The following is a 19,035-nucleotide window of genomic DNA, read 5'->3' on the forward strand; positions in this document are numbered from 1 at the left end:
TTCATGCTAAACCAAATCATAGGCACAAAGGTTTCTTCGAACTCTCAATTATCAGTTCCAGATAATAACACAATTCAAATGGGTCATCATATCATGATTAAAGAGAAAGCAAGATTCACACGCTAATACCAAAAGTGCGAAAACACACTCATAATCACATATCAAGGCAACCATTTGCAAACTAAACTCACATTCTTCACATTCAGATTTAATTCACTTGAATTTCTTCAAGAGAGTTGGCTTCTGCACTTACATGAACGTCCTACATGATAAACAGATAAGCATAATTAGGAGGGAAAAAAGATTCAGGAGAGATATATGAATGAAATTAAACCAAGGTTGCTTATTTACCATATTCTCCTTGTCTTCATGTGATAATGATGCCTCCTCTGTAGGCAAAATATCAGCTTTATCACCTAAAATACAAAAGATGTGATCCTTCTACAGTAACCAAAATTGATAATCAAACAAAAAAATTGCAAGTTAATTTAAGCAGTTCTATCAATTGCAAATTGGATGGTGTTCAGCTAATCAGCAAAAAGGACTCAAGACATAGGTGTGATACAAAAAACGAGCGATAAACCTTAATAACAGTTCATAATAATCCTTCTTTGGAATTATATCAAATAAATGGTCAAGTCATAAAACTATGAACTTTAAAGAAATAGAAGAAAAATTGAGAATTTCATGAAGTTACCTGGTTCGGTAGGAGAATTATTTAAAGATCTCTTTATCTTCTCATTTCCATTGATAGGTTTTGTCCTGGGTTTCTGAGATTTCTTCTGAGTACTCGTACTCTTATCATCTTTATCGGCTGCAATATTTGCTTCAATCTTGTTATATAAGCCTCTCCTTGTATAGGATGGTAGTCTCTTCTGAATACCGTCATTCCTGTTTGAGTTAACAACTACAGGAGTGCTCACGTTCAACAACTTAGGTGTCAAATTGCCAATTCTTGATGTAGATGAGATGCCGTGTCTCTCCTGATCTGGTCTCAAGGTCACCTCTTCAGGCAACTTAGAACTGGTTTCAGATAATTTTAACTTTTCTGTATCCTCCACAATATTGTATCTCTGGAGCAAGTCCTTAACGGAATCCTCTTTCTCAGCAACAAGGCTGTGCCTCTGTATATATGATATAAGCTCCTCGCGCATTCGATCTATAGGCTGTAGAAGTGAATCAATGGTATCTTCAAGTCCACAAGTTAAAAGAGACTAATGTTTACAATTTAGTAAATGAAATAAAATAGAATGCATACAAGAAGATTCAATCAACTTTACCTCACATCCAGACTCCAGTGCGAGCTTGAAGAAACCAAGTGAAATTGAATGTCTTGAAGATGATTCTGACAATTTGATCTGTGTTAACCAGTAAGAAACAGAAGATAGCACATTGAATTTCCGCCTGCTGATAGACTTTGACACTTCCAACAGTGGAGTATCACTGTTCGCTTGGACATTTGATCTTTTTGCTCGGGTTTCTGAAATTGGAGTTATGCTTCCAACAATGGTAGGACAGGGGCTGGCAGCAGGTTTGATCGGTATTGAGAGCCTTCGTGAAGGTTTTCTGCATTTCTCCTTTCCTGAGAGGTCGAGAACGCTTACACTCTTGCTAACTGCAGGAGAAGATCTTCCTCTAAAAAGGAAACTGAAGTAGTGAGTCTCAAGATTCCACAGATTATGAAAACCTAGTATGTTATCTGCTTCAAAGAATCCCCAATATAAGAACTGTATTACAGAACAAAGTATCTAAACCAACCCTCAAAGCAACTAGATACAGGATATAAAAATAGTTAAATGATCCAATATTTGATTACAGTAGAATAGCTTACCAGACTCGTGAAACTTTCACCATTAACATTGCTTCCTCATTAAAAGATCCTCTCTTATTACTAAACTACTATGGTTGTATTCACTCAAACATAAAACACCTTACGAAATAATTTGTACCAGTCTCAAGGAACCGAGAACTAACTGCAGTCGTTAAATATTATGAAAGTTAAACTAAGATTATTCAGAGTCCCAATTTATGAATTCGACATTTCTAATTGCAATCTCAAGTTATCAGACGAACATGCAAACATCAGTTGAATATTCGTTGCCATTGCTCCTCTATAGCACTTCGATTGGGACAAAGTAATTAAGTCTTAATTAAATTTGAGTTTGCAAGTATACGAAATGCTTTGACAATATGGAAAAGTAAACTGTTTAACTCAGAAACAAGAGGGGAAGTATGACTATACAGAAAATGTAAATATACCTCAACCAACAGAGGTAGCTCGCCATTCTTTATATCATGCCCTTCCAACTATTCGCGTTACTACATATCTTGGTACCTCTAGATCAAAAGATTTGTAAGAGGTCTTACCCTCAGTAACTAAGGAATGAGATAAGTTTGGTTACCTCGTCTCAATGACTGGGCCCAATTATCCACAAACTTTCTTCAGTGCTAACGAAATATCCAATGTTTGTTAGTATTTCCTGGAAATATTTAAGAATCGAAATGCCATAACCTGAATCTTTTGAACTACATGTGGTACAGGAATCAACTCGTTAATTTTTGGTCCTGGACGGATTATTATTGAATTCCATATATTTCATTGAAGTCGTCGGTTCTGACATAATTCTTCTTTCTTGTTGAAGACATTGGAATTGCCAGATTTGACAGATTTCCATATTATATATATCATAACATACACAATTAATACCAAATTTGCAATTATGGACACAATTTCAGATGTATTAATTCAACAGAAGAAACAAAGTTGGCCCAAAAATCATATACAAAGTTGTCAAGATAAAGAGAAAGAAAAACATAATAAAAATCCGTTAGTCAACGAACTCAAAATTAAGCATTAATAAGATATCACCAAAACAGGTTTGATTAAGAAGTAGGAAGAGGAAACAGGAAACAACCTTTTGGAAGCAGACGAGGAAACAGGTTCAGCGATCATCGGCTTCCCATCCTTCAGTCTGGCCTCTGATCGCAGCGGGTACCGCAGCTTCGACGATCCAGCCACCAGAGCTTAATTTACCACAAAAAAAAAATCATAAATCCGTGGGAAAAAAAGGGAGAATGAGATCAAGAAAAGAATTGGCAAGGGGTGAATTGGTGATAAGTACCAGGTCGGACGGATTGATCGGTGATGGCTTCCATCCCTCTTCTCTAGCGGTGTGTGATAGATCGGTCGATCGATCCAAACGGGAGTAACTGCGACGGGTTTGGAGCGGCGATTGTGTTCTATGGATGCTTTGTTCCGTGATCCTAATCAAGGGCCGTTATAAAGAGGAAATGAAGGGTAAATTTGGGGCCCAAACGTTTGGATTCGAACTCGGGTTTTGAGCGGGAAAAAAGTTACGGTTTGGGAATTTGAAATATGAACAAAATAAAAATGTTTCATACACCCATAAAAAAGAACCCCAAAAGGATGCCCAGTTCAGGCAATGAATCAAGGGACGCTGTCGTGTGTCATGTATGAGGTAGATGGGATCGAGGGCTAGGATCAACTGGGTTTCTTTTTCCAGCTTTCTTTTGTGCGTACGTTCAATATCATGTCGCAATAAAAGAAATGGCGCGCTCTGTTCTGCCACGTTGCCTTCAACGGTCGGAGCGTCCTCACCGACTACCATCCCGCCAAAAGACCGAAGTATGATTTGAGAGCGTGCATCTCAAGTTAGTTCACAAAGGTAACGCGAGCACGAGCCCACCATTGACCCTCTGCGTTGCGTATAATTACGTGGTTGGCCACGAGGCAGGATATGGCTCGGTGGCGCCTCGATTCGTACAGATAGACGGTGACGATAGGCGGTGAACCATCGAACGGCACAGATGGACATTCTGAGTCACCAAATCTGGAGGCGTCTCCGTAAATAATGAACATATGGAAGGATTTATTTGGGATTACAGGTTTGTAAACCACGGTTGTCTTCCTTTATTTTCGTCCGACTCTTTTTCTTCCTAATCCTCTCGTTCGCTACTGTTCTCTGCTTGCCTTTCCGCATTGCATTCTCGCGAGAGGACGTTCATCTGTTCCTAGATCTGCAAATGTGCCTCAGATCTCTAAACGAGTCTCTCGATCAATGGACTTCCCCGGTAAGCTTCGGATCCTGCTCGGTCCGTCTTGATCATATCCTTTCTGATTTCTATGTGTGCTAATGTTCTATTCTTTTTATGATTTTCTTTTTGTTGGACATTGGATTTGTTTCTGGGGATTTGGTGCTCCAATCCTTTTGTGTGATGGTTGATTCTTTCTATTCGTGATCTCGTTTTACGGTTGAGTCTGTGGATTTCGGTGTAAGGATCGTCGTTCGTAATTGATTCTGACGGATACGCGTTTTAGGATTTGAAGGGTTTTGTTTAGTAGTCATCCAATAATTGTTGCTGGCGTACGATACAACTGGGAATTAGGGTTTTATGTTACTGTCATTGAGGTTTCGTTTCCGTTGGTTGCTTTCTCTTTTCTTCACGTCACTGGTTTTTCTGCAATTTTCTATGCTTCCTTATCTGTTTCCAAATGTTTCGTTCTCAGTTACATCTGTCGACCGAAATCTGGGTGTTGTCTCTGTATATTATGTTATAAATAGGCTCTTGGAATCTTCCTCCCTTTTACAACTGGAGTCCGATATCTACGCCTGAAATGTGTTTGGTTTTATTGAAAATTGAATAGGCCCGATGAGCACGATTTTGATTCTTATCACAATTGGTTGATATTTACTTATTGCAGTAAAACAATCTGATTATTTTTATTCAGCTTAAAGCTACTTGTCCTACTTCCCTGCAGATGGAAGTTCAGGAGACTAGCATTTAAAGGTTCCTGTAGATAGAAGTGCTCTTTTGCGAAGAGATCATCAACATCTTATATATCATAACAAAAGGATGGTTCAGTATGCAATAGACACTCATTTAGTCTAACTTGTTATGAATGAACTTGTTTGTCAATTACATGGATGACTATCTTACTTTGGTAGCTCTGCCTGATAGTGAAGAATTCAGATCTATTGAGTCTGCAGGGATGTTTTTAGTCAATTAGTTTCTTAGATCCAGTTTGAATCAGGTTATGTAATGACAAAGTGTATGCTGAATTTACAGTGTTTTATGTTGTCAAATGAGTTGCCATCCTTATACAGGGTTATAGGAAGCTTTTAATCTATTTTTTTTATTTTAATTACTTTTGTAGTCCTAATTTGTTTATAGGATAGTTTGGAAAACTTGATTAGACAGTTTCAGAGGCCTCTTCAGGTAAGAATTAATGGATGATGAAATTTTTTATAAGGAACTTCTTTAAAGGCTTTCTTTCTTTGGGTACGGTTGAGATAAAGTATATATAGTAGAGGTTATGTATGAATTAGAAACAATGAGTTTATATGACTGATTTTACAGAAATAAAAATACTTCTATGATTTTGATAAACTTTACTTTCTTTTCTTCAGAAAACCCTATCATTCATCAAAATATCATATATAAATCTACCATATTTTATTGTCTAAATACTAACAGATATTTGATGCTCTTTTTACTTTTAAAGTAAGCTGCAATTGATAAAGAACAGGCTGCTAGGAAAGAAACATGCAATGTTGCTGTGAATTTCCAGGGAATGAGGTATGCATCTGCTAATTGGAAATTAGTTTGTGTATTTATGGCTTAGAAAATATGTTTTTTTGTTTTTTACTTTAAGCTAGTTGGTGTTGGTGGCTTGTTAATTACTTCTCTACTCTGGCAAGAAAATAAATATTTTGGTTGTTTGCATACTGTAGTCGTCGGAACATGGATCCTTTTGATGCCCATTCTTGGGTAGTGATGATAAATCCTATTGTCAGGAAAGACTTGACTGATTCACTTGGGTGCATGTTGCTATATACGCTGTGAGAACTCCATTCTAAATCCTAATGAGACATGTCTGCTGGAATGTGAAGTCTGTTTAAATTTCCATGAGGTTTAGCCATTTAACAACCTTGTATTGTCCATAATTGCCTTATATGAAGTTTTCCTGAAAATGGCTGAACTATTCTGTCACAAATTTCAGTTTTTTCAACTGTGTTGATCTGCTTTTATAGGATAATAAAAATGGAAGGCGCAACAGTCTGCCTGTAAGTTTATTTGCTAGGTTGTTTTAACTATGAATAATTTTAGTATTACAATAATATGATGAAATCATATTTCTGGCCAAAACTTTGTTGCTTCTATTCCTGATTTTCTACTTCACTAGGGATGGAGTCAATGTTCCCGGTGGCACAGAATTTTCTTATATTAATTTTGCTTAGATATACAATTTGGGTTTTCTTATATCTAGTTGTTACTTTTTCTGAAAATTCATTTCCTTGTGAAATAGTTACTATGTCTTTGCGAGTTGCATGGAGACCAATCTCAAGGGCCTTGTCTGGATAGGGCTGGATCCTACAGGATTCTCTCTCTTACTTGGGTGGGGAAAAAAATGCAGATGGTAGGATTGGCTGTTTGGGTGAATCTTATTTTGATATTTAACCTGTTGGGAAGGCCTAATGTCACCGGATAAAAGTAAAATATCTCATGCAGTCTTCATTTTGTTTTTTTCTCCTGTGCTTTTGGATGTCTTAAAAACCATAGGTGTTTCTCGTCTACCTTCAGTCACCACGCTCTCCTTCATGCTTTGATGATCTGAGCACTGCATGCGGAGAATTTGTAAATTAAAAAAATGAGATCCAACTATAATAATTTCATAGTAGTAACTTTTTTTCGCATAGCAACAGTCTTTCACTTTCTTCTGTCTGTTTTGAGGTGTAAAATTGGATGCAACCCTTCTCCCGTGTGATCATTGCTGGTGTTCGCCATGCCTTCTCTTTTCCGTCTAATGTTGGAGGATATATTATGTTGGTATGTATAGCTTCAGGCCCTAACGAGTGTGCGTTGTTTCATTAGTCTGGGTTCACATTGTTTTGTTTATGCGATAGAGCTATCTACCTAGACTTCTCAAACCATGGAACATATCATCCTCTCATGTGTTCATTTACAAACATCATCTAGTCCCTTTTCCACTTTCCCTTGTGCTGATTCTTTTGCAGACTGGTCTGGTGGCGTGAATTCCGGAAGCGATTCTCCATCAGATGCCCTTTTTTCTGGTAACAGTGGCTCTCTTCTTTTTTCCCTCCTTTAGTTACGAGAATCCTGATCATCATTTTGTAAAGCTTAAATGGTATACTTCAAATCAGTTTAACAAGCCATAATAATCCAACTGAATCTAAATTATACCCAACTCGATCAGCCTGACCAGATAATTAGTGTCGATAACTTCGTTGGTCAGATGCAATTACATGAAGGTAAGTTTGCTGAACTAATTATTGCACGAGCCAGTTTTCTTGTGCCTTCTCTTTTTTGCAGTGAAGCAAGTAATTTAGAGCGCATGAGCATAAGTTTACTTTGCCGACATGTCTTCCTTTACAGTTCTAGCCATTGGGATCTCCCCCATCACTCTGCAAAAGTCAAATAAAGTACGACAGTACAAGCCCAAAGTATTGCATACATCTCTTGGAGACCTGAAGTTGAATGCAGTGATGATACCGACCATCACGCATCAGTGGTTAAAGGTAATACCCATAAGACATTAAATTTGCAGACAGCGCCTTAATTACTAGAGTTCGCTTTATTAGAAGTTTTGTTTAATCGTTACTTTTTTATAGAACTAAAAACCTTATGGAGGATGTAACGTGTAAGAAATTGAGGTACGAGTTCGGCATCATCGGGTCAAAAATGAAGTTTCCAAGTCAATGACACTGATTACTGGGCGGTACATCACTTTTTCTTGGCGTGTTCAAGCAGCACTAGTGGTCAGGTTCCACAAGTGGGACACGAATTGGACCGGTCACTTCATCCTGTTTCTTGACGTTGCAAGCTAAGATGTGAGTGATCTCATCCTCTTCGCGTTATCTCAAATGCTAAGCTGATGTGGTGACTTTTCTTTAGGGGTTGGTTGATCTTGGACGAAGTGGTGGTGGAATATGTGCTTGCGGGGCGGGCTTGGCTACGAGTGCCGTGATTGAACGAACTGCATCAAGGTACATGATACGCTACCGTCTCTCTCCTTTTGTCTTTGCGTTTTGTTCGACATCAAAAAAGCATCAAAGACGAACCATCACTTCCAATTTTAGATCAAACAGAAAAGCAGCTTTGAGTTGCCAAATGGCGTCGAGTATGTTTGAGCTTTAGAACGAGAATAAGACAATGGATGGCCATTCTCAAGTTCAAGGTGAAACAAATTGCCCACCCATGATTCGACAGGTACGTAAGCCAAGAGAACATGTTAGTCTAAAATTTTATAATCATTGGACAAGTTTTGTTCCCAAATTTTAGCGAGCATCTTAATATCCACCTGTTGTATGTAATCTAAATGTATATTTCATACATATATGAATTTGTAGAAAAGAGCAATAGGCACGTAAGCAAACACTTTAAAGAGTCAATAGTAACACTCAGCGTCTAGCCATGTAATTATTTAGGCATAACTGAATCAATAAATAGAAAAAAGATTTAGGAACTAAGGTATGGGTATTTAACCAAATGGACCTAATAAATTATTATCCACAAACATGCACAGAAACTCTTTGAATTCATCAATATCTAAATATAAAAATAATAGAGGTTGAAGTTAGTGATAAATAATATTATTCCGAGGTTTATGTACTTCAATAAGTTGACTGAGACTTTAACTCTTGATTTAGGATGGTTATGAGTTTGTTGAAAGGCTTTGCATAAAAGAAAAGTTCATCAAAGGATGAAAAGTTTAGTCAAGACAAAATCGGTCTGAAGTCAATTTCCTTTAATTTCCTAAGTAATGTTCTTTAAAAAGCATCTCCGCTTTCATTATAAACATGATGGGAAGAGTAGGATAATGGTATCATGGAAAGTAGAATAGAAGATGAAAGGGAGAAAAAAAGAAGAAAAGGAAAAATGACAGCAGAAAAGAAGAGTAAGAAAGAATAAAGAATGATGTGATTAAAAAAGACGGGGAACAATATATAACACAGTTCGGGGAGATAATGCAATAAAAGAAAGGCTGAAAATAATCTTAAAACCACAGTGTTTCATCTTCTAACAGCACCAGCAAAATAATCCAGGGAATCAAGTCCGAGCCTTGAGAAGAACTGTAGGCATAAGAATAATTTTTACAGAGAATCAAGTCCAACCATGAAGAAGTTCAGGTATAAGAATAATTTTGGCAGGAAGAAGATTAAATCTGGGAGCAGTGGGATTCTCAACAAAATATATTAGGTGAAGTTGCAGTGAGGAAATAAGAATTGAACAGTTTCAGGTCCGCAATCAACTGAATTCACATTGAAGACACTCAACACCCTCTTCCTAGTAGGATGTCCTAGGATTTTTGTTGTTTGCGGCAAACTGATAGTATCTGATGTTTAAGAAACAATTCCAGAGCTTCTAGAAATAAAGCAAATTACAAGACAAGCTAGAATTCTGAGCGCTGTTTGAGAGTTTGGTGGACATGTTGACTTCATTTGGATATGACACTTGGTAGAAAATATAAATCCATATAATAGTTCATTTTTCAATTGAAAAAGATCTACATGGTAGTAGTTTAGCCATAGGATAATACAGAGCTCATTTGAGTTCTCTCAAGTTTTTTGAGGATTCAAGTCAGTGACCTCAGTCACAAACATTGAGCAAACATGACTCGGCTCCTTTTGATGAGTTTTCTTCAGGCATCTCCACATCTTCCCTCAAATGCCAGTACGAGAATATGCTTTATTCACATGCTGAAAACAATTTGATATCTAATTCCACTTCAGGTACAAGAACAATCTCAGCCACAACATATTCTTCACTCCCAGATCAAGACCACATCATCTGTCACTCTCACATCAATACTTCACCAGATTCTTCTTGCAAGCATAATCAGCCAGGACATTGCTTTCTCTTTAACATCTGTTTCTATAATATAGATCAACATGTTTCCTCCACAAAGGAAAAAAAAAAGTATGAAAACCGTCAAGGGTTTTGTGGCAAATAGGACAACTCCATCTTTTACAAGACATTGATAGAGTACCAGTGTATATCTACATCATCCTTGGCATGAAAGTTTTGGATCAAAATGAAAACAAGAGATTATACATGCTCACATCAAAGGACCGAATACAACACAACAACACACCTAGGATTTAGCTTTATTTACTATATGTGTGTGCCACTAAATTATTAATTATTTTTACAGGAGTTGTTACTAAGGCCAAAGCCAGAAGACTTGCTCTGCCACATGGAACTCGGAACCACATGAAGTATCCTCGGGGCTCAAGAAGTTGCAGTGTTTAACATCGTCAACATCACCAATCTGTGAGTGGTCAGAATGATGGAGTCTGAAAGCATTTGAGTAACTGTTGAGCTCCATGAGCATGGAGCAATCACCTTCATGAGCGTGATGGGGGCTCTCTGAATCTAATATGGCGCTATTGGCAGAGCTAATGTCTTCTTGCTTGCATAGCATGGTCTGGCCATGCAATTTCTTCACCTCAAAGGCCAAAGTGGAATCTAAATTCTGCAAATTATCAGGTAATCTTTTTGGCTCAAATGATTCCAAGCTGCCATTCTCCTCCTTCAGAAGTCTTTTTGTGAGAGAAAGAACCTGTTGTGAGGAAGCTGATGCGGATAAGAATATATCCACTAGCATTTAAAATGATATCAAGAATTCAGTGTAATGCATTGATGTAGATCTTCAAAATTAAATAGATAAAACAGCCTTTTCCTGTATAATCAAATTAGAGATTCTCATGAAAATCCAAAGGATCAAGCTTAGAATTAGTAAACCCAGTGTAAATAACATCAGATAACAGTATCGCTTCATGCTAGAGGCTGTGTTTTACTTGTCGGGATATTTGAAGTTCTCATAATTGCCTATATATCAGGTAATATTGTTAAGGAGTTGATAGTCACATGTTTGTGCTGTAATTACCTCAGCCTTTAGGTCTTCCTTTTCCTTCACAAGGCTATCATGATCCATCTTGAGAGCATCATAACTTGATTTCAGGGACTCATAATCCTTTTCTATCTGCTTCGTCTTCCATCTTGCACGGCGGTTCTGAAACCACACAGCAATCTGCCTGGGCTTTAGTCCGAGAACCTTTGCAATCTGAAGCTTCCTCTCAGGCTCAAGCTTGTTTTCCAACTCAAAGCTCTTCTCAAGGAATTGAACTTGACATGTAGTTAGCCGCCTCTTCTTGTCTGGCTGATGAGGATACTCACCTGAGTCATCATCGCCGATTTCATCCAACTCGACTGGCCTAAACAAGGGTCTCTCGAGGCTGTTCCCATGACCATCTTTGAGATCTGCAAGAGACCATGAGCCTGAAGCAGAACCTTACACTTCAAACTTACTATGTGAGCTTACTCTACACTTTGAAGTTCTTTAGATGGGTATGAGTAGAACATACATTTATTTAGAAAAAGTTGAAGTCCAATGCAGTGAGTGGCATTACTGATTGATCATAACATGGTAAAAGATAAGGAGGATACATATGAGTGTTGTGCAGACATAAAATGAAAAGAAGTATTTTGCAGATATAGTTTTTGACGATTAACATTAATAGAACTTTAAAGTAGACTTGTCATTGATTATAGATTTTATGATGATTATGCTCAAAACCAAATATGACTAATTTATGCATACATATATTTTTGTTCGTTCCAGGGAAAGGTAAATCAGAAATCACAGAGGAAGATATTCTAGGCATCAAGTTCAGCAAACAAGACTGATTGCAACTAAATCAGCACTTACTGAGATACAAGTTTATAGGAAGAGAAAGAAGTCAGCTTGCTAGTGGAAGTGGCAAGAGGAGAATGACAACCATAAACCCAACCAGGGGAAAACAGAGTAAATGCAAAGGGAGGTGAATACCAAGAGAGCCGCCTGAAGGCGTTCCCGGAGCAAACAGAGGCCCAGAGAACTCTTTGTACATCCCCTGGCTCTGCAGCAAAACCGCCATGTTTGAGCTCCCATGATGCCTCTTCCCCACCATTTCTCCCACTTTGCTTTCACCGCAAGAACGAATAAAGAGATCTTTCTTCTTGTTTTGGGGGTTCTTTACTCCCTTCTCTCAGAGGCAGGTTACGATTCTACCCGGGGTGGATTGGAAGCAGCTGGGCATGTTTTCTCCCACTAAAAGAACTTGTGACGGAAGAAGCTGGTGATCATGATGACAGAGACATGGGAAGAGGTGTGGAAGAAAGGGCCACTGAGACCCATCTCTTTTTCTTCTGTCTCTCTATCAGGAAAATCGAGAGTCTGTTGTGCGTGTGAGAGAGAGCTGGTTTCAATCTGAAGGGAGACTTAATGGTGTGATGAGTCCCAGAATTCTCCTTTTGTTCTCAAAAAGCTTGGTTCTACTTGGAAGCAGAGTTCCAACGGTGGAGAAGGGAAAAGATGTTGAGTTTGGTTTTGATCTCTCTGTGGCTCCTCGATCTACTCTTTTTCTCTCCTTTGTGAAGGGGTTTGAGGGAATTATATAGTGAAGAACAAGAACAAGATGCCACTTGTAAACGATCATGACAGGAATATCCCCATGGCGGTCGCTTTCCTTGTTGTCAGTGATAATCGGAAAAGCTTTCTTTTCCTAAGCAAATGAAAAAGATTTCCTGCGCAAAGACTACCACTAAAAGCATTTTGGAAAAAAAATATAATTTTCATCAGAGAATATAATGAAAAATATCTTGAAAAATATATATTTCTACAAAGCCAGATCATGTATACAAAAAGTTCAGATTTTTTTTATGTTAGATATTACAAGAAATATGACAATAAATATTTGTGAAGCAGAGTTATTTCTTTTCGTTTAAATCTCTAAATTAATGTCAATGGGATAAAGGATCATGAACTACCATTATGTTACCATAAATTAACTCGATTTGATTTGGATCCACATGTATAAAAAAAAATTCAAGTACGATCAAAGTGATCTTGGATGTTTGATATTGTGCAAACAGACTAAGGTCAGATAGGTTTCCAACTTTAATGCTAATGGAATCAGAGTGGAAAGAGATAGATAAACAACATGTGATCTCAATTACTGAGCTTTTTATAATTGGTCCACGTAGAGAGAATATTTTCTAATGTAAAAGAATATTTTCTTGATATTTTATATTTGGTGAATACTTGACTAACTTAGTTATTGACCGAATGTCCTAATCTCCTTGTATTGATTGGGTTGATAAGTGTTAGACCTAATTAGGAAGACTCTTTCGGATCGGTCTTCGATTCATGACCCTGATTTCGTTGGGAACTTCATTCACATGTAATAAATTTAAATCACATAACTAAAGCTTGTTCAATATGGATTGACCAATGATTATATTATATTCCAAGAGAGTATTGATTATCATGAACTTTGTCGATACTATCTTACATAAGGCTATGAGCCAAACATCACGTACAAGTTGACAATGTCAAAGGGGAAGATGGAATTGCTAGTAAACGGGTCAAAGAAGAAGACAAGGGTAAGGTCCTTAATAGTCAACCATAACTTCTGGAAGACATTATAAATTACATATATCTACAGAGTTATCTATATCGATCATAACCCTCTTAACTAGCGCATTGATAATTTAGATATGAGTAAACAATGTTCCATCTCAATCACTATGATATGGTAGGTTTTTAATAATTGGTCCAAAATATTTTTTTGACATTTTATTCTTAGTTAATGCTAAGTGGCTGGGTTATATGTCGGATAAATATTTTTTCTATTAATAAGAGTAAAATAAAATTTATTTGGAAGTGTATTAATAAACAACTATTATTAATTGTTTTCTCTAATTGATAAGACTGAAAGTCGAGTTTAGATTTTTTTTTTTTTCTCTAATTGGTGCATTTACATCGACGGACACGAAACATCAATAAGATGGATTGAATCCTCAGTTACACTCCTGCCCAGATAAAAAGAAGAACGACAATGACGTAGAAGACTTGGGTACTCCTCACCTCTCGTATGAAACCAATGCAACAAAAGCTTCTTTCTCTTCTTCTTTTGTTTTCCTTTAAAACCACAAGAAGAGAACAATAGTTTTAATTGCCTAAAAATATCACGGGCATGCATGAAAGCCAGTGCAACATAGAAAAGCTCTCTCCGATCTTTCTTGACCCGGTCATCAGATCATTGTCAAATTAGTTTGAGGCAATCCAAACATGAGTATCTGCCATTGCTTCATTGGTCCAGCAGATACCACCAATATATGCATTGCTGCCTTGGAAGTGCTTGTGAGAAGGCATTGCATTCTTTCAAGTCACTCATGGAATCTTCAATCAAAAGATAAACCCAAAGCAAGACAAGTTGATGTGGGAATGTCCAACTGCATTCATCATCGAGAAGTGGCTACTTGGCCAGAGATGATAGCTGACTCATTTTGGAGAATTATTGCATGACATCTGGAGAAAGAGCACGCAAGGCATGATGATGGTGAGTCCATCATCATTTACCTGTCTAGAACGCTGCAGAAAGACAAGAAGCTGATGAAGGAATGATCCCTGAATCCATAGGAGCTGGAGATAGTTTTTGAGCTGGCCGACACCTACCTCTTCACCTTCTATGCGAATGCCATGGCTTTCCCCTGTGTCTTGTAGCTGTACATATGTAATTCTTGGCATTCCTTTCCCCCAGCTGTGGAGCACTCCCCTGTTTCTTTACTTCACAATCTGTCCTCACCTAAATGGCATAATTAATTCATCACCATCCCTTGTAACATGTTTTGAAGGACATCACATGTGTCAAGTATAATCTAATAGAGTTGGCAATAGCTAGTGGATGAGGCTTAAAATCATAGTATTGCGTCTTCTTTTCTTTTGTTGTCTCTCATGTGGAAGATCTCTCTTCATGTTCAGTAAGTCTTTCAAGTCATACTACACTGTAAGGATTCATGTAACAATTCACCTGAGATGCAACATACAAAGCCATGACACATCAAAATAGATGAGACAAAAACTAATTGGAATTCCACATTCTGCCAAAATCATCGAAATCAACCCTATTCCGGATAAGCTTTTGTCACCTTTAAAGTACGTAAGGAGCAGAATTGTCTCATACCGAAACAAAACGTACAGGCTTTTGGGCGAGAAACCAAGCACAGTGAAACCTGAGAAGCGGCAGCAGCACCGGCGAAGCCGACGCTTTTGGCTACTTGTGCACGCAAGCCGAGGCCTCTGCAACTTATCACTGCCACCCTGAAAACGAAGCCCACACGAGCTCATTACCATTCACATGCTTTGGGTGGAGCCGACATGTGTGGAGTTCCTACATGAGCTCACTTCCTTTCATATGTTACATTATACTGGAGGATGCACAAGAAATAGCACAGAACCACACGAGCCCAAGAAGAAAGAGCCGGCGAAGCAACCTTTTAGGAAGATTACATCAAAACAAAAGTTAATTGTCACGGATCTCCACAAGCAACGAGTTATTGCAGAATTGGATAAATGCCCCTGTAAACAAAGTCAGATGCTGTTGCAGGAGCAAATCAGATGCCGTAAGTGCAAGAATGGTGTTCTTGACAACCTAATGATCTTGAGCACTCAAGTAATTATTTGTGGGTCAGCAGCATCAGTCTCCTTTTCCTTCCTGCTGTAAACTCAAACTACAATGAGCTGTTGAGAGCTTGCAGCAGCAATAATCTTCTGAACAAAAAGCAAGAATACCAGATTTGCTTCGTACAAGGATAATTGGGATGAGTTGCTTGTAGTGAAAGCAGAGATGGACTTGCTCAAGTTTAGGTAGTATCCAAATCAGTAGGTTGATGTTTCTTGCCAGGATTTGAGCAATTGTCTTTATCTGCAGAGGCCTTCTGACCAGCAGCCAAACCTGATGCCAGCATCGGAGCTTGGAGAAAAAGAAAGGGTGGCACTCTGTTATACATTAGCAGAACACCAGGAATGCGCTTGTCATCTTCAATATTTAAGAACCCTCCACGGTGCACGGCCACCTTTTGTTAAAAGTATCTCTGCTGCAAGCTAGCTTTTGATTTATGGGTTAGAGGCCTGCAAGAACACAATTTTCTATCAATCAAATTCTCATTAAAGACAAGGATTTAACCTCAGTAATAGCCCCATTCTAGCAAAAGCTGTCTGCAAACTTTCATACAAAAGCAATGGATGAAGGCAGCCTTACTTTAAAAAAGAAGTCAGGAATGCAGCCAACCAGCAGATAAGCAAAAAATAGGGTCAATGATGAAACCAGAAACAGGAGATACAGAAATTTTCACCCATGTTTCTAGTTAAATGAGTCAAATCTAATTTCCATTAGTATAAATCTCTGACAAAAATTATTTAACAAAAATATCACTCTTCATCTTGTCAACCAATCGTGTGCTAGTGCCAAAAAAAAGAAAAAAAAAAAGAACATTGAGAATCAAAATGAAAGCAGGCCCAATAACCTAGCTAGCCAATGAAAAAACAATTTGATACCAATTATGTTTTCCTTTTCTCCACAGACAGAAGATTTGGTTAGTTCCATCAACTTTTCTGGTGGGTTGGATGACATCATGTTCAGGGAAGAAGGCAAACGGTCATATTACATGTGATTGCCATAGTGCAATTTGCAGCATACACTTGACAAAAAAGAAAAAGCTGAAAAAAAATCTAAACCCTATGGGTGGAGATGACACTATTCATATGCACGGAAAAAATTTCTTGTACAACAAACAAAAGTGTTAAGCATCTGAATGCCCAAGTATCACATACTTCCAGTTGAGAAAAAACAAAAGAGGATGGTAAGTCAAAACAAACATAATTTACCAAATTGTAACCTAATCCTGGACCAGTGGTGAAGGAGCTTAGCCTTTCATAGTACCAACTGAAAATCCACCGTTGTTGACCTGAAAAAGAAAATAATACTGTCAACAGCTGCTATGTGGTTTCCAGAGGTTCCAAATAAAACATACATCTGCATGATCCTCACAAGAAAATAATATATTACATAATATGTAACTAAGTTCACAACAAAGTAGAATACGACTCAAAATGTGATGTAGAAACAATTGGGCTATATGTTATTTGGATAAATTTTATTAGTTTGCAGAAATTTTGCATATGTCATAAATTGCCACATGGCAACTTCTACTCAAGACGAAGAAAAAGGAAACAAATAAGAAAAACGAAAGAGATCAAGTTCGTTATTGATTGAAGATCTTAATTTTGATTGAATGTCTTAAAGATTCACCTCTATCTATCCATCGATAATATAATAAAAAAAATTATCCTTCAAATCGAGCCAGGGATATTATAATTTTCAAAGGAAGGGATAGAATGTGTATTTGATTTGCAATTGTAATTTATCATATTTTCACATTTTTTTTCTTTTTGTACTTAGCCTATAAAAAAAGGACTAGAACATTATAACGGAGATCATCAGAATCGATCAATAAATTGAGTTATTATCCAATGTCGTATGTGAGTGGTGAGAGACCATAGTTATATTTCTGATGGTACGATTCTATCATCCACGTGCAGAGGTGTGAGACCTTCATCCTAGGAGATCGCTAGTTGAGCGAGAGCAAGTTTGGGAATTTTTTATTTTTTTTATTGTTATCTTTTAAGTTATTGTCATTCGCCTATTATAAAAAAAATACCTCAATTACTTGTCCTATAGTATATTTGGTATGGTCTAGCCAGATGTTCCATCATCATGGGCGATTCAAACTTTAATAATTTGAGCTTAAGATTAGTTCTTGGTTAGCAAAAAACATATGATGCAAGAACAATTTAGTTTATATGTTAATTGAATAAATTATATTAGTCAAGAGAAATTGTGCATGTCATAAGTTGCCACATGGCAACATCTACTTGAGGCGAAGAAAAAGAAAGCAAATGCAGAAAAAAGCATAAGGAATCTTGAGGTTGACATATGCAAATTGAATTTTCATACTATTAATTAATTAATTAATTAAAATCCTAACTTGCCTCCCCCCACTTTAGGGAATATATTTTAGTTATTTTCTTATTTTAGGTTATAATTAGGGAAAATGTTAACTCTAATTTGGTAAAAACCATAATTAGAATCCTCTTAGTCTCTTGCCTAATCACGTTAGTTCATACAAAAATGAAGCAAATTTAATTGTTTCCTAAATTTGAATCACGGACCAGGAGACATATAATATCAAATATGGCTACATGATCATGGCGGATCCTTACCATAATCAATGAAATTATATCACTTCTCAAGCAGTTCGATTCCTTCTTGATCACACATGTCTACCGCGAAGGCAATCAAGTTGTCAATTGGCTAGCAAATCATGCAAGAATGCACTTCTGTCTTTTGGAGAGGGGAGTGGCCCTCTGTTCTTTATCTTCCTTTTAATCTCTTTGGGGTGACTTTTGTACCCATGCATTTGTTCAATAAATAAATGTACTTTTTGAAAAAAAAATGGCAAACCCTATTTATGAAAATTTGCAGTTTTTGGAAAAAGGAGAAATATCTCCGGTGATTACAAATAAAGAATCTATAGCAACATTAAATTACACGAGGATAAAACAAGCACAATATGTCCATAACCTATGAATCCACTGATTAGGTGAGCTAATGGAAAACAGAGAAACGGCAACAAATATTTTATTAGAAATAACAATAAGATAGTTAATGACTCTTAGATCGACTAGTGATTTTGTATATGATATTATCTTCAAGAAAGCTCACCGGCAGAAGATGTAGTCAACTCCAGGAAGTTAGGACCTTACAGCGCTGGGCCGAAGTCAATCGCAGCGGCGGCATGGGGCAGAAAGAACCCTAAGAAAAGGGATGTAAGGGATCGAACAGACGGGGCAGAGGTGGCCTTGCCCCGGCCGGAATCGCCATGATTCAGCCATCGCGAACTCCATTCTGGGTTCTTGAGTTCGATCGAGAATGACCGGTGGCGCGGTTGGGTTACGGAAACGCAACTAAATAGCCAGGCAAACCTCATGGGCCGGGTCGATCGAATTGGGCCCGATCAAAAACAACGGGTGTTGTAACGTTCACAGCGTCATTTTGGACAAAGAACGACCAACTTTTCCGTTATATTCTAGACATAATCACAATAACA

The 19,035-nt window shown here is 37.5% G+C and overlaps 2 protein-coding genes and 2 long non-coding RNA genes across 8 annotated transcripts; 1 reads left to right on the plus strand and 3 right to left on the minus strand.

Moving 5' to 3' along the window:
* Nucleotides 1-3,257, minus strand: LOC135624199 (uncharacterized). The gene is made up of 6 exons (XM_065127607.1): nt 3,123-3,257; nt 2,916-3,024; nt 1,281-1,635; nt 698-1,166; nt 352-416; nt 1-262 (listed from the first exon to the last, which is right to left on the minus strand). Exons 1-6 carry the CDS (start codon nt 3,154-3,156, stop codon nt 209-211), a joined length of 1,086 nt encoding a protein of 361 aa, XP_064983679.1. The 5' UTR covers nt 3,157-3,257; the 3' UTR covers nt 1-208.
* A 711-nt stretch (nt 3,258-3,968) lies between these two features.
* On the plus strand, nt 3,969-12,561 carry LOC135625390 (uncharacterized). 3 transcript variants are annotated; one of them, XR_010492037.1, is made up of 12 exons: nt 3,969-4,092; nt 4,781-5,598; nt 6,754-6,849; nt 7,038-7,094; nt 7,417-7,559; nt 7,653-7,694; nt 7,792-7,871; nt 7,936-8,027; nt 8,121-8,250; nt 10,196-10,530; nt 11,006-11,355; nt 11,666-12,561. It is a non-coding gene; the product is annotated as an uncharacterized LOC135625390 (long non-coding RNA). The 3 variants fall into 3 exon arrangements; XR_010492035.1 differs by having other exon boundaries at nt 4,781-6,849; XR_010492036.1 differs by lacking the exon at nt 11,006-11,355 and having other exon boundaries at nt 4,781-6,849.
* Nucleotides 9,962-12,007, minus strand: LOC135625388 (homeobox-leucine zipper protein HAT5-like). 2 transcript variants are annotated; one of them, XM_065130129.1, is made up of 3 exons: nt 11,873-12,007; nt 10,931-11,322; nt 9,962-10,603 (listed from the first exon to the last, which is right to left on the minus strand). In XM_065130129.1, the coding sequence occupies exons 1-3, from the start codon at nt 11,991-11,993 to the stop codon at nt 10,205-10,207; spliced, it is 912 nt and encodes a 303-aa protein (XP_064986201.1). In that variant the 5' UTR covers nt 11,994-12,007; the 3' UTR covers nt 9,962-10,204. The 2 variants fall into 2 exon arrangements, with proteins under 2 accessions (XP_064986201.1, XP_064986202.1); XM_065130130.1 differs by having other exon boundaries at nt 10,931-11,304; nt 11,873-12,006.
* A 1,407-nt stretch (nt 12,562-13,968) lies between the features above and the next one.
* On the minus strand, nt 13,969-18,860 carry LOC135625624 (uncharacterized). Of its 2 annotated transcripts, XR_010492142.1 has the most exons (5): nt 18,651-18,860; nt 16,754-16,833; nt 15,051-15,997; nt 14,543-14,897; nt 13,969-14,458 (listed from the first exon to the last, which is right to left on the minus strand). It is a non-coding gene; the product is annotated as an uncharacterized LOC135625624 (long non-coding RNA). The 2 variants fall into 2 exon arrangements; XR_010492141.1 differs by having other exon boundaries at nt 14,543-15,997.
* Between the last annotated feature and the right edge of the window lie 175 nt (nt 18,861-19,035).

The sequence above is a fragment of the Musa acuminata genome, chromosome BXJ2-10, assembly GCF_036884655.1.
Source record: "Musa acuminata AAA Group cultivar baxijiao chromosome BXJ2-10, Cavendish_Baxijiao_AAA, whole genome shotgun sequence".
NCBI lineage: Eukaryota > Viridiplantae > Streptophyta > Magnoliopsida > Zingiberales > Musaceae > Musa > Musa acuminata.

What these genes read in the sequence shown, in the direction of transcription:
- LOC135625388 (XM_065130129.1), bottom strand. Translation starts at nt 11,993, where the DNA reads ATGGTGGGGAAGAGGCATCATGGGAGCTCAAACATGGCGGTTTTGCTG. An exon ending in GCCTTCAGGCGGCTCTCTTG is followed by an intron (nt 11,323 to 11,872) that starts GTATTCACCTCC and finishes GTTCTGCTTCAG; the next exon opens with GCTCATGGTCTCTTGCAGAT. An exon ending in AGGAAGACCTAAAGGCTGAG is followed by an intron (nt 10,604 to 10,930) that starts GTAATTACAGCA and finishes TCCTCACAACAG; the next exon opens with GTTCTTTCTCTCACAAAAAG.
- LOC135624199 (XM_065127607.1), bottom strand. Translation starts at nt 3,156, where the DNA reads ATGGAAGCCATCACCGATCAATCCGTCCGACCTG. An exon ending in CGATCAATCCGTCCGACCTG is followed by an intron (nt 3,025 to 3,122) that starts GTACTTATCACC and finishes TGGTAAATTAAG; the next exon opens with CTCTGGTGGCTGGATCGTCG. An exon ending in ATGAAGACAAGGAGAATATG is followed by an intron (nt 263 to 351) that starts GTAAATAAGCAA and finishes TTTATCATGTAG; the next exon opens with GACGTTCATGTAAGTGCAGA.